General features: G+C 38.1%; 1 protein-coding gene across 2 annotated transcripts in view; it reads left to right on the top strand.

The window, feature by feature from the left end:
- LOC137281348 (protein Wnt-11b-2-like) overlaps positions 1 to 13,791 on the top strand; it is a 138,053-nt gene extending 124,262 nt beyond the window's left edge. For both annotated transcript variants that reach the window (XM_067812523.1, XM_067812524.1), the window contains 2 exons: positions 6,152 to 6,444; positions 9,806 to 13,791. In XM_067812523.1, coding sequence (XP_067668624.1) covers positions 6,152 to 6,444; positions 9,806 to 9,980 — 468 coding nt within the window. In that variant the 3' untranslated portion in view covers positions 9,981 to 13,791. The remainder of the gene's footprint in view (positions 1 to 6,151; positions 6,445 to 9,805) is intronic.
- The last annotated feature ends 1,521 nt before the right edge of the window (positions 13,792 to 15,312 follow it).

Raw genomic sequence — 15,312 nt, 5'->3', positions numbered from 1 at the left:
CTCTAACGCCTACCAGTAACTGTGTCATCATCATGATCATCGTCGTTGTCGTCGTTGTCGTTGTCGTCGTCGTTGTCGTCGTCGATCCATTTACATTTGCTGTTGACACGGTTACAATGGATTCTGATTTAAGGCGATACTGATTATGGGTTTGTTTTAATATACTCATAGAATCAAATAAAGGAACATATAAAGAACATGTGCTTCTTTATTCTTTTCCATGTTTGATCACAAGGTATGTAATTCTGGAAATAAATAAAGGAACACTTGTACTTTCATGTATACATTTAAAACAATCTATAATCAACGCCAACACGTCATCGTTTCCCACTTGGGTAGATAAAGGTTCATGATGCTCATCACAGGATTATCTGGTCCAGACTCGATTAAGTACAGGCCGCCGTCATAGAGCTGGAACATTGCTGAGTGAGGTGTTTAACAGCAAATAAACAACTACTTTGGATAGCGGGGCAAACAACAACAACAACAAACCCACCGACCAACATGACCAACAGTTCATTTCCATCAACTTTTTCTGATTTTCTCATATCAGACACAAAAAGCAAATCAGTGTGACGACCTCATTCCAATTATGAGCATCTGACACATTGCAGTATTCAGTAAACTTAGGACGATTAGATAAGATGAACGAATAGTCTGCTTTTGATGGGTTCTCTTTAACACTTACAGTGTTATATTGTATCTTGGGGTATTTTCGTCAGTGGCCAAACGGTGAACACGTCTAAGTTCACAAGAAATCTGAAAGATATTTTATGGTGGGAAACACTCCGCTCCCACATGCAACTCATGCAGAACACGTGCTGTGTCTTTTTGTTTTTCATTTTGTTCATAAAAGAATGAATAATATGATATTGTAATGCATTTTTATTTTCTAAAGCAATAAATGGGTAGAATCCAAGCTGCATATTTCCTTGTTTGTTTCAAACTTTTAAAAGTAGACAAGCGGTTTCCTTGCCAGAAAGATTGCCTCACCTGTATTCTTTGATCTCAGCGCCACAGGTGTGAGCTACTAGGGTGTTTCATTCAAGGAGACAGCATTACTTTGTAAATGTGTCACTTTTAACCCAAAGGCGCTTTTCAGGAACGGCTGAGGATGTTACGTAAGACAGTTAACGTTTTAATGAAGCGCTGTTTTAACGATTTGGACAGTTTGATGAAAGACCTAAATCTCAATATCCCCACCATCACATAACTACGATGTACAGTAATTGATTCGGTCACGTCAAATACTTGTCAATATATGTAGGTCATACCCCGAGACAGCAGTTATTCTTAAAATATTAAACTACTCGTTCATCTTGATTACATGTTTTATCAAATGTACTACAGTGTGCAGCCAGTACAAAGAATTTATGAGTTTAGTCACTTGTCTAATTGTTTTTGCTTTTTTTAAGGTTTTATATCTACCGTCATTATTTTATGTGCATTAATGCTGTAATGTTACTGTGTTTTTCACAGGGATGTAGACTTTCACCTTGACTAATCCCAGAACAATATAATCCATTTTTGGACAGTTCAGTGTGCCTTTTACTTCCACAAAACAACAATAGTTGCACTCTTTTATTTTGTATTAGAATATATGTAATCTTTCGTAAAACGCAACGAACTCACTTAATGTAGGCCGTGGGTTAGCCAAGTGGGTAAAGTATTCGCTCACCACATCGAACACCCGTGGTCGAGCAACATGGTAGAATGTGTGAAGGCCATTACTGGTATCCGTGACGTAATGGTGCTGGAATATTGCCAAAAGAGGCGAAGAAGGTTATTGAATTAATCTCAAGCTGGTCAACATTGCCACTTTTAGATATCTGTTTTACTTCATGGGAGAATATTAAAAGTGATTGAATAACATGTTATATTAACTGAAAGGGATTCTACGGTGTTAAAAAACGTTAGTCAGCTATAAAGACCCAGAACCATATATTAGATATATAGATATATTATCCAAGAAAATCCATCAAAACTAGAAACTGCGGCTACATATCCTCAGCGTGAAAATGAAGGAAGCCTCGGGACTCCATTTCACTATATTTATCTATTTATTTTTTTACAATTAGCCCTTATTCATTAAACTATGTTCATTTCAGCGACTAGTTGTTAGTCAACTTTCTCATTTTCGAACACCTTCTACACTGTATGATCAGAGTTAAATGTTACTCTTCCATGGTATGATCTGTGAAGATCCTGACTAGAACTGATCTTCAACATCCCATGCTTGTAAGAGGCGACTAACGAGATCGGATGGTCAGATTCTGTGACGAATGCCGTCGAATCTCAACTGCGTCATGCTCATGATGTTGATCACTAGATTGTGCGGTCCAGTCTCGATTATATAACTATGTAGCTGGAAAAGGGGAGCGGTGTTAAACAACAAACAAATCCTACATTATGTAGGTGATCGTGTAGGTGTAGGTTGATGCGGGCGTGGCAGTGGAATAGTTTTAATTAAGTTACACATAGAGACGTACGTAAACCATTTGACTAAGCGAACAGCGTCATCAAACATGCGCTGGAGGCGAAGCCCTCCATAATTCACCGAGGGAGGAAACCGAGAAATAAACTCTGTGAACTTCACAATTCTTACAGCAAACCGCTTTAAAAGAACGCTTTATTATTTTCAATAATCGTGAAAAATGTGGGAATAATATTAAACATCTATATTAGATTATGGCAATAATTTATATTAAAACTGGTTTACTACAATACACGATTTCACTCTACCTACGTTTTGAAGCTGATCATGAACACAAGTGGATTTAGTCATTCAGCCCGGTGCCTTTATTAAGCTCGGCAATATCAACAATGCTTGTTTTGTTAGCTATTTAGCTCCTCGCAGCGTTGATATATAGCGCGCCGTATATGCGTCATATCAAAGAGACTATATTCAACTGACCACACGCTCAAGTGGCCGCGGATAAATCACAGCGGCTCCCTTGGGACATCTGTCGAGATTCGATCAATGTATCAAACGAAATGGAAATTATTTACGATGCCTGTGTTCATTAGGTTCCTATGGACCCTCCCCCGTTTACACTCTCGTGTTTGCTGTGTACAGGGGTGTTGACTCACATCTTTAACTGTAAAGTCTGTACCGCTGCAGGTGTAACACAGAGATCGTTTCTCCGCTCGTATGTTTTTATTTAAAATGCTTATAAATTATGTAATAAAACGAGATCAAAGGGGTCAGGGATGCATGGTAACAGGAGCTTTTTATCGGAACGATTTCTGTCAACAGAGGTGTGTTCGTTTGAATTTGAGCTGCTTTTTAGAGTATCCCAGTCACAAAATGGCGGAGAGGAATACGCTTCGTATATTCTACCAATATTGAGAATGAAACCAGCCTTTTGTTATCACAAATGATGTCATCTATGTTCAGAAATGAAACAGTTTGTTGACAGTCTAGCCCAAACTCCAATATTTATAGGTTTGTTAAATGCTGCCTTTAACAGCATATCGTAAAACTCTTCATCATTGTTTTCTACACATCAGTACACCCTGTACACCCCGATGAATGAATCCGAAGATGAATCTACATCGAAACATCGCTCATGAGTTGTTTATCCATTAACAGGGGAAGCTGTCTTAACCGGCCCTCATTGGGACTGAAGAAATAATCCGGTTTAGTAAATGTGCCGGATTATATAGCTGATGATAAATGTACAAACCACGGACGGGGCTGAGATTTTATGCCGAGTTGACGACTTACTAGAATGGACAGATGCCGGTTTTGGCAGCTTCCATTGTATCTTTTCAATGCAGTTTTTGTAAGACATAGATGAGGATCCAGTCTCTGACATGGCATATTTTACAATACAAAACTGTTCATACAACATACTCATATAAATATTAACCCAGATGGGTTTTTTTCCATTGTTTGCTGTGGAAATATCTAAACATAGTCACATCTTCTAGCCTTGCATGAGCTTTCTTGGATATATTTGTTTCAGTGTCTGTATGGCAGGCTATGTAAGGCAATGAAATTTGCTATAGTTAGCTCATTCTCTGGAGAACCAGTCCCAGTAATTCTTCCACCAGAAAAAGATTCACACTTTGTACCATTTCGTGGAATCGAACACGAACTTAAATCGTGACTAGGGAACGTTCTACCCTTTAGACTACCCCCTTCTTACGCAATATTACAATAGCCAGTTCAGGAGAATGAAATAGGAACAGATAGCAGATGAGTCACTCTATCGCATGCGTGGTCCAGGCTCGGTCATCTCCACCATGTCGTGGTCTTGTCTACTGGCGTTGATCAACACACACTCTTTCATTCTGAGTTTGAAGATATGTTAGTCAGGCCTGTGTACTTTGTATTGTTGTGCACTGCACAACGTGGCATGTTATTAGAATATGTTAGATACTGTTCAGGCATCCCTCACATTAGCATTTCAACTATTTTGTTACTTAGTGTAATGTTATGTGTTAACGGGAACTACTGTAAGACCGCTCTGGCTTGTCTGTTAAAGCTTTGGGAATGCTACAGTTATTTAAATCTTGGCAACACAATTCAACACATTCTGTCTGTCCGATAAGCTTGTTTCTATCGTGTCTGCAAATGCCTCTTTTTGACTCCGTAGATTTCAAAGCCAGTCATGAGCCTGTGTTGTATCAAGCTGTCTTGAAATTCAGCGATAAATTATGTTCGACAAATGTTCGTCATCTCACGGACAAAATGGCGGAAACACTTAAGTGTTCCGCGGAGAATGGGAACAAGAAGTGCGATTGGCTGATAAGAAATTTGCGATTCAGTTAGAGCACTCATCTCAAGAAAGGCACAGTAGACAGAAATATTTTGTGAGCTTTTTCAGCTCGTTTGATTAGACCAGAGATAGCTTTGATGCGGGAGATGTTTGCCACGAAACTGACGGGCACTCATTTCGGATCTGGCGTCAGAAGTTTGAAGCAACTATTCCACTGTTAAAGGTTCACTGTCATTGTAAGGAAGATATATACGTTCTCTTTTAGTAGGAATGTCGTCAATGTCTATCTAATGCTTAGCGTGATTTACAATTAGCTTACGAATGTGGAGAATGATTGTAAGATAGTTATGTGGAGCCGTAAAATAAGTTTGCGTACCTGGTGTGGTGTGTGCAGAACTACCTTGTGTGGTTCATTTTGATCTACCTGAGGTAGTTTATGTTGATCTACCTGGTGTTGTTTATGTTGGTCTACCTGGTGTCTTTTACGCAGACCTACCTGGTGTGGTTTATGTCGATCTACCTGTTTTACTTTATATTGATCTACCTGGTGAGTTTATGTTCATCTACCAGGTGTGGTTTATGTTGATCTACCTGGTGTGCCTCATATAGATCGACCTGGTGTATTTATGTCAATCTACTTGGTGGAGTTTATATCGATCCACTTGGGTTACTTTATGTTGATCTACCTAGAGTGGTGCATATTGATCTACTTGGTGTCTTTCGCTTGATTGTATTTTTACTTATTTATATTTATTTATTTTCGGGGGGGGGGGGGGGGGGGGGGTTTGTAAAGCCACCCTGATTTGTTTATGTTGATATACCAGGCTGATCTACCTAATATAGCTGATTCTTAGTGTGATAAATGTAGATCTACCTGGCGTGTTTATGTTGATCTGTGTGGTGTAGGTTCTGTTGATATCCTGGTGGTTACGTTTAGGGAGATCTTCCGGCCTAAACTTCAGGTAGATCTTCCGGTCTGAAGTGTATGGAGATCTTCTGGTCTGCTTGTCTTCTGGTATTGAAGTTAATGTAGATCTTCCACCCTGAAGTTTGTTTCGATCTTCCTGTCTGAAGTTTATTTTGATTTTCAGCCTGGAGTTAATGTAGATCTTCCGGTCTGAAGTTTATATAGATCGTCCGGCCTCAATTTTATGTAGATCTTCCAGCATGAAGATTATGTAGACGTTCCAGTCATAAAGTGTATGCAGATCCGCCGACCTTAAGTGTTTATAGATCTCCCAACTGTGATGTTTATGTAGATCTTCTGCTTGAAGTGTATATAGATTGTCTGGCCGTGAAGTTTCTGTACGATCTTCGAAATTCCTGTCGTGAAGTTTACTGAGATCCCTTAGTCGTTAAGTTTATACAGGTATACTGTTCACATGATATATTGTACGTTCAGTCTTAATACGTGACTTATGTTTCAGGTGGTGACAGAGAGTCTGATAACAGCCTGCAAGTGTCACGGCGTGTCGGGATCGTGTTCAATAAAGACTTGCTGGAAAGCATTGACAGATTTCGAGACCATTGGGGCATCATTGAAAGACCGTTACGCTCTAGCGGTGGAAGTCAGGAGGAAAAGAAAAAAGAAAATGAAAGTGCTAGTTCCTATTAGGAAAAACATCAGAGACATTCGGGACGATCAACTCATATATTATACAAAGTCTCCAGATTATTGCAGTCCGGACGAAAAGACAGGCTCAATAGGAACACACGGAAGGTTAGTGTACCTCTCTGATCTCTTCCCTTCTTTCCAGGTGACATAGCTTGCAATACTTATCCTCAATATTGTTGTCTGGAGTGGTTGGCCCTCCTGTCCGAGAGTCCACGATCAAAGGCTTGAATGTGCAGTATGCCCAGATCAAATATGTCAATGATCCTGACCTTTAAGTAATGAAGATTATCTCTCACTTACTCCCTGCTCCTCCCTATGATTTAGCATGATTCGATGTCCATCTACATCAAACTAAACTCTCTATCTCTATCTTTATTCTCTCCTCTCTCTCCCTCCCTCTACCTACCTCTCCCTGTCTAACTCTGTCCGTCTCTCTGTCTCCCCTGCCCACTCTATGTCTCTTTTCTCTCCCTCTCCCTCCCTCTTATCCCTCCTCTTCTCCCCCTTCCCCTCTCCCTACACTGAATAAGCTATTGGGGTTTGAACACTGTCACACAGCGGTGCCATTTTTACTTAAGGTTACCGCGGTAAGTAATGTCTTCTATTCAGTGATATCAGGTTCACCCCAATAATAATATCAAAGCTATAATACAATAAACAGCTCCAACACTAGCTAGAGAGAAACGCTCCCATAGGTGTATTCCGCAGACCTTCTAGACTGTGTGCAGTCCTAAATATCGCTTTGCCAGACACAACATATGCCGGCGTCGTAAACATGCGATAGAGCCAGTCATAAATTGTCCAAGTGACGGAAACAAGACTCATTTTCTGCAAATGTGCGTCATCTTAGATCACTCGCGTTACGAGGATACTCGCTATGGCCTCCCTTGTACTAATAAATAAAGGCAAGGAGAAAGAACGCTTCAGAGAATTTCTTCCTTTTATTGCTGTGGAATTGTATTTTCAATACTATTACGAAACAGCCGCGTGTTCAAATGTGCTGTAATTGGTTTTATCATTACATTCCAATAAGTTGATTTTTTTGTCGACCCCCGGAATATCTGGTGAACCGCTTCATTGAAAATATACCATTCAAAAAACGTAGGGGATATTCCATTTTGCGAGCACACCACTAGACGGTGCCAATGCGTATGTGAAAAGGTAAATTCCATACAGATGAAACATTTCCAAAGGAATGAAATATATTGTCATGTTTTGCCTTAATTTCTCTTCATCATCTGTTTCCTCCTTGACTTCATCATATGCATTTCATCAATCTTGTACATCCAGTATCCCCTACATTTAAAATGGCATGTAAGTGTTCTGTATTCTAAACACAGCTAGATTAAGGTATTCTTGCAGTGGCAAATTTACCTGTGGGAGGATAAATGTAGCGTCACAACAATATTTCTGTAGTCACTCTGGACACACCTAAAATGACTTCACGAACTGCAACAATGTTTGTACTAAAACTTGCCCTTGCGCTTTAACCACATGACCATTCTGTTGTCTCCTTGTCCTGTAAAGCAAGCAACAGGTCATGGCATCTTATTTTTATGGACTATCCAGCTCGGTACTTTGAACATCTTTCCTTCTAAAATCAGGACGGCACTATTTGTCCATATTAATAACCTTTTTCAAGGAGCATTTTGGTACTTCTTTCTCCAATTTAGCCCCAGCCGTCATGATGTGATATACTGAACAGTAAAAATAAAATGTGGCTTTTTGTCAAGTGCTTAAATAGAAGACATAAGCATGAACGATTACTTTTATGAGATTTTATTTTTCTTCGACATTGCGTTCTTGTGCTGTTCAGTATATTACTGGACCATTACTAATGCCCGAAACGGACCCATACCAACACCCACATTAGCATTGTGAACAAGCCGCTGTCATATACCCGATATACAGACTCTTTCATAGAACAACATTCATTCCATTTCGTATCATATGAGCTCTAGCTGTCTACTCTTTGTGAAGACGGTAATGCAGTGTACGTGGTAGAAATTTGTGACAGAAAGCAGGTGGTGTATATACCATGTTAGGTTGCAGTATTCAACATCGGTCCGCTGCCAGGATTTTCACAGTGACAGTAATGTTTGATACGGAGGAGATTCGCGCAGCTTAGTATTACACTATCAACGCTAGAGAAGATATAGTACCTTCAGAATCCGAATAATCAACGGCTTGTGTTTATGGAGCTTCGACTTCATGGCACCCCATAAGCTCATACTGAGTGTATGTGTTCTATCTTGTCTATTATCGGGTAGATATGCATATGTCTTCGTATACCGAACAGCAATGGCAAGTTTCGACAAGATGAAATCTCATAAAAGTAAACGGTCATGTTCATGTCTTTTATTTATAGACTTGACGAGAAAAAGACAGTGTTGCGTTTCCTTTGTTCTAAGTATATTTTGTAACGAACTTGACGTCAGTCATTGGTGACCTAGGTGTGGACACTTCTTTCAAATGGGCTCATTTTAACATGTTGCACAAAACAGTGTTGAAAGAATTATTTGTCAGGAAACGGAGCTCCTTTTTGTGCCAGAGAATCGGTCCGTCCTTCGTTATTTCATTGCTTGATAATACGGAGAGTTTTATGTGTACTTGACGCAGCGATAGGAAACATACAGGGATAGCTACTACCAGCCTGCTTGTTGTGGTGTCTTTGGATAGAGTGCTTCAGATCATATTGAAATTGTTATGGATCCTTGTATTCATGAGATAAAGCTGTAGAACTGTCAAAAAAGTTTGTATCTGTGTCAGCTGATCACATGGTTATCTGTCCATGTGACCCAAAGACTACCTGTACCATGTGATCCAGTGATTATTCGCATGATGTGACACGTCGGACTCAGTAATAGTCCAGCTATACGGTCTGTCAATAATTGAGTCTGGACCAGCGTGATCAACAGCATGAGCATCAATCTACCAAATTGGGAACCGATGTCAGCCAAGCCAGCGAGCCTGACAACCCGATCCCGTTAGTCGTCTCTTTTGGCAACGGTAACCGAAGTACAATCAAATCTAGGACCATATTCCCATAAACCAAATTCCCTCTGTGCCATCTGCTTACAATGTTTTGTGCCATTTTAACTCTAAGATTCACTGAAGCAAATTTCCCTAGGCTTGTCTCTAACATCTTATCATAAGTGTGGTGGTTCTTTGAATCATCTACCCTATGGTTCTACAAGCGGTCATTCCACGAAGCACCCTTTACCAAGGTTACCTTAACACCCATTCTTTAACACTGCACTAATGTTACCTTAGTGACTTAGTGAGGATCACCTTAGTAGTTTCTGAAAGGAATCCCTGGATTACTAAGGCATCTGTTCATGGGTTTCCCTGATAATTCAAAGACTTTGCGCCAGGGTCTTACCCAAGGCGTTGGATCTATCGCAATCACCTGATTTACTATCTCATATTTCAAGGAAGAACTAAAGTTGATTTCTTGTTATTTCAGGTTCTGTGACGACAGAAGCTACGAATCCGGCGGCTGTGACTCCATGTGCTGTGGCAGAGGCTTCCACAGTTTCACTATGGAGGTCGTGGAAAGGTGTGAATGCAAGTACTACTGGTGTTGTTATGTCAAGTGCAAAACGTGCCACAAAACACTCGAGCTGAGCAGATGCAGGTAGACAACAAAGTGAAAAAACACAGTAATGTTTTCACAAGACTCTTCCAAGTAGGGTACACTGTCCGTACCTTGGACCTGGAACATATCCTCCGAATGTGAGAGTCCTTCTGGAATTCGGAAAACACATCTTGGTGTTCAGTGCGCTGACGTTTTTCAGTAGGGTTGCCACTATGTAAATATGCATATAGTGTGTTGACTGTTGATAGTGCAACTCAACGTACATTGAATTCGGTGCATTTCTGAAACAGATATTCTATACCTTACCAAGCCATCCACGTGGTTCTAAACGTAACCAAAGAAACTTGGCGTCAGATACCACGCGCTCATGTCGGGATGGTACAGCGACAGTTGAACACTCGTGGATAGTCGACTCATCACTGATGCTAACCAAACATGGACGCTTCATGAGAAACTGCCAGCACCACGACTTGCAAGACGATCCCTTGTAAAACGAACATGCGTGGTTCAAATGTTCGCATTTGGCAAGTTTGACCTTCTTTCTGCTTGTATCCGTGATAACGTTTGATGGATATTCTACCCTTTGGAAAGAAAAACTTATAAACTTTTATTTGCATCGGCGCTTTCTGAGCAGACGATCAAAGGAACTTGTACATTTTTCAAAATATATAGTGTGTTAACAAAGATGGTTTATATGAATGTATATTGGAAGAAACGTTTCTAATTGTATATTGCTAGTTCTATATATAAGGAGGAGAACTCGGGTTCGTCAACTGATCGAAAGGGAATCAACTGGTTCACGCACACGCGTCTACCAGTTCCTCTGTTATGTAAGTTCATAGACACACCGTTGACAACGGACCTTGAAATACACTGATTTATATCAAATGCAATACTGCGATCTGTATAAACATTTCCCATGTGTTTAGAATATGATAGAAAGCCGATCTGACATGATGATTTATTTACTCAATAGCGAACTCACCTCATCCGAGTTGCGAAGTCAGAAACATGTTTATCTAATCTGCGTCTAAAGGATGTCATTCAAAGTTAAACATTTTCTTCGCCATGCGTTTCTGATTAAGGACCGAACTTTTGTAATTTAAGAAGTTTTAAAAGTTTTCATCATGTTGGGAGAAACTGCCATGGCATTTCAGAAGACACATAGCTTCAAAGTGCTTTCATGTGTAATAAATGAGTAATCAGGAACAATTAAATAGAACTGTACTGTCACCTTTAGGTTTAAATGCAAATTTCAGTGCATAAAATGGCATGGTTTAATACAGTAGTATGAGATTGCTGGGATCAGCCCAAATGCGTGAACTACTGTCTATACGAAATGAATGCCAAGTAACTTCATACATATACAAAACTAATGATCAAAGTGTGCATAACGTTAATTTTTCTGCTGAGTATATTCATCACATCACATCACATACATTACGATGATATGTTTAATCACACGAACTGTTTTACAAGGCTCTCACCTCTGTATGTTTTAGTATTTTTAAAATACATTGTTCACAGCTGAAATTCATTATGGCGGCCATGACATTTTGCTGAACCAGTTTCGGGTCAGCAATGCAGACATCGAATATGTACACAAATGCATTTATTAACATTTAGGCTGTTGTGACATACACGACAACCATATTGTATCCTTTTTATACGGCGGTTTGCATATATAGTATTGCGTCAGAGAAGTGTGTTTGTCGCTATAACAGTGATTCAATGATAACTGAATGCTCTGGTGCCATGTAAATTGCTGCAACCCTTTTATATTCTGATAATGTCACAGGGAAGGATGCGAGATGTTATATTGCTGTAAGATGGGAGTATACTACTCGAACGACTTGAAGGAAACATCGTCGTTGATAATTCAATCGTTTATCGAGAAGATGTAATGTATTAAAACAAGGCATACCTTCTTTTAAGGCATACCTTCTTTTGGGGGATTTAAATGCATAGGCATACCTTCTTTTTGGGAATTTAAATGCACTGCGCCATAAAATGCTGATCATCTCTCATCCTTTCGAGTAGATATATTTTAGACAAATATTCATTTAAAGGTAATTATCAAGCGCTCATTCGAATCGCTGCTTAATCCAAAAAATAGGCTTATAATATTGTGCTTTTTAGGATCATTGATTCTACCCATAAGTCAAAATGCTATAGTGATTGTAAGAACATCGGTGTCCTGTGAAAACGGGTAATCCGATACCACGTGTTTATATCACGTGATATTTTATATGTTACCGTCGTTTGATACCGCTCGATGTCTTTCTTTAACTTTCTTCCAAACTTACTTTTTTCCATATTCATTGAAAGCATGTGTTGTGTTTGGCAATGTAGTGATTGTGAATCGTGAAAATTGTGAAACGTGTCCCACAGAAGAAAAGTTTTTTATTGCATATTTTACTTCATGCACACAGAGAAATAGGTTGTTACATATACCTCAGTACATACTTTGATGGTAGTGTTTGCTGTGAAATCGTGGAACACACTTTACAAAGTATATTGAATATTAATAATTATATTTGTCGAAAACTGAATGTAAATCGAAACCGAAGGATGTGTCGTAAGTAGTTTCAGCATAGTATTGAACTATCCTGGACTTTCTTCAGTTTCAACGAAAAATAATCTATGAATATAAAAGATTTAAAATGGAATGTTAGTTGGGGTTTTTTTTAAAAAAAAAATTCAGTATTTTGTTAACGATTGGCTCCATTTTATGTTTTACAAATCATGAAAATGTTTCAAGTAGGTTTGTTAGATGCCGACACTGAAGTCACACATAATATTATAATAACCACAAATGATTAATTGAGACAAAAGTTTACATAAATATAACTTATGAAAAACTGATCATCTATACCGTGTGATTCAATTTCATATTTGATGCAATTTTGAAACAAGCAGACAGCGACATCAGACATAATCTTTATAATAAGTAAAAATAATTGAAGTATCATTTTAAAAACGAGGTGTTATTAAATCATTGATTTTTTAAAACGTTATGCAAAATCAATCATTTAATATCATGTGGTTTAGTCCCATGTTTAATGTAGGTTTTTGAGTCATAGATAATGGTTTATGATGAACAAAAACACTATGATACGGGATATACCGATCTTCTTATAGTATGTACAATAGTTTTGTAAATTCACTATGTGAACATGCCATCACTGCCAAAGTATGCTCCCCATGTATGTAAAATAAAATTCTGCTATGTCATTTTACATAGCAGTGTCTTTGTCAGTATCTGCTTTATTATACAATGTGTTTGAAACATAAAGGATCATTTCATTTTCATTTTCGATCAACAAAGGACAAACACTTGTAAATGAATAAACGCTGGTGTGGCGCAACTGATTTCTAGATGTAAATGGCAGTGAAAAAATACCACCCAGTTTTGACAGTCTTTTGAAATAGACTCCATTTGGTGTAAACGGCAAAGTAGCTATGAAAACAATCTCTCGCTTTTTGTAAATATACAATGACTAACCTATAAACGTCGTATTGTAGGGAAAATAAATCGACGAGAAAAGGAAAATATATGCGTTTGTAATTGTTTTTATCCAACTTTCAAAGGTATACTTTCGTTTGTCGACCTTTTCTGATATATTCGACAGCAAACGTATTTGTGGCATTGCTTTTATACATTGTGTTGTGATAAGGTAAAAAACGCGTTATGTAACGAAAATGGTTACCGAAGAATTAAGAATACAATTATTGATTATATAAATGTGAACATGTGAAATCTGATTTGTTTTTTGTACACAAATTGAAATATATGTTTTTGTCGACTGTGAACGGTTTAAAGGATACAGAAATAATAAAACATGTATGATTATCATTTTTTCTTCAGTGCATGAAGACACCATTTAAATACCAGGGCCATTTGGACAAGCGGTATGTCACAAAGTCGTAAAATCTGTCGGACATAACAAAGTATACTTTTGAAAGTTGGAATTGACAAAAACAACCAAAACGTTACCAGGTTTAATATGCTGAAATGCTTTTGACTTCAGGTCCAAAAAATAAGCATGACAGCATTATCAAATGCATCACTGCAAAACAATTTCTGTTTTTGTTCTCAGCCTCCATTAACATGCAAACGATGTACGAAGTACGATGACAGTTCAGACTAAGTCTTCATTGTCAGACCTGTAGATACCATTTAGAAGTCATACACACACAGAAGAGAATATTAAGTATGTAAACTTCTTTTTAATTATGAGGAACGTTTCTTAGTATGTTCTTACTCCTTCATCGGGTTCATTCTCCTCATAATAAAGAAGTTGACATCTTTTCAGGTTCATTCACCTGATGAACGAGTTATGATATACTCCCAAGCGCTGTGCTCCTCATAATAAAGAAGTTGACATCGTTTCAGGTTCATTCACCTGATGAAGGACTTACAATTTACTCCTACACGCTGTGTTCCTCATAATAAAGAAGTTGAGAACTTTTCAGGTTCATTCACCTGATGAAGGAGTTACGATATACTCCGAAACGTTATGTTCCTCATAATAAGAAGTTGACATTCATAAAAAGTCTGTTCCTGAAATCTTCATTACACGTTTGTCAATGAAGAAATTTAAATCACCCCAGGTTCTCTGGCCTTGGTATATAGAAGTCAATGTGAAAATGTATAACCAAAGGGGTATCTATTTACTACATCGATATTATACATGTGGTTCTATGTATATATTCCGTACGATAAGAATGACTATTGGTCAGTAGTTTTATTTGTTAAACATTTTTCGTAAGAGGGTATCTTGATTACCGTTACTTTCATGTGCTTTCATCGTATGCATGTATAATGGATGTTCTATTTATAACCACACAGGGTGGAACTTTCACCAACACTATGACCATGCATGAGTTAACACACATTTGGATCGCGTCGGCTCTTTCCGTATCTTATTACTGAGGTGAGCCGATTGAAAGAGTATGAGGACGAAGATAGTGTCAGTTAAAACATACCAGGTTCGACAGGTCTCTATTATTGGGTAAAATACCAGTCGTTAGGTAGACTGTATATTTCTTATAACTTACAAATGATCATTGTATACTTAGATGAACAAACACATGTATCACTATATTAGATCGAAAATATGATTGTAAGGAAACGTTTAAAAGTAAAGGAGTCATAATAATTATTATTGTAATCTATTTCTTTTACGAATGTTCTGTCGAATGTTTTATGAGTTTTTACGTCAGTTGGTGTTTTCAATGCGTTTGTTACATCTTGTTAAATAGATTGTAATGGATTTTGTTTAGATGTATTTATTTTTAAATTTATTTTTATGTTTTATCAAATTGATTTCAATGGGTTCAAATTCGTAAATGCTTAGGCGCCAAGTGCAAAT

This window comes from Haliotis asinina, chromosome 4 (assembly GCF_037392515.1).
Source record: "Haliotis asinina isolate JCU_RB_2024 chromosome 4, JCU_Hal_asi_v2, whole genome shotgun sequence".
Lineage (NCBI taxonomy): Eukaryota > Metazoa > Mollusca > Gastropoda > Lepetellida > Haliotidae > Haliotis > Haliotis asinina.
The sequence above is the reverse complement of the archived record's forward strand: the minus strand, read 5'-3'. Positions and strand labels throughout refer to the sequence as shown.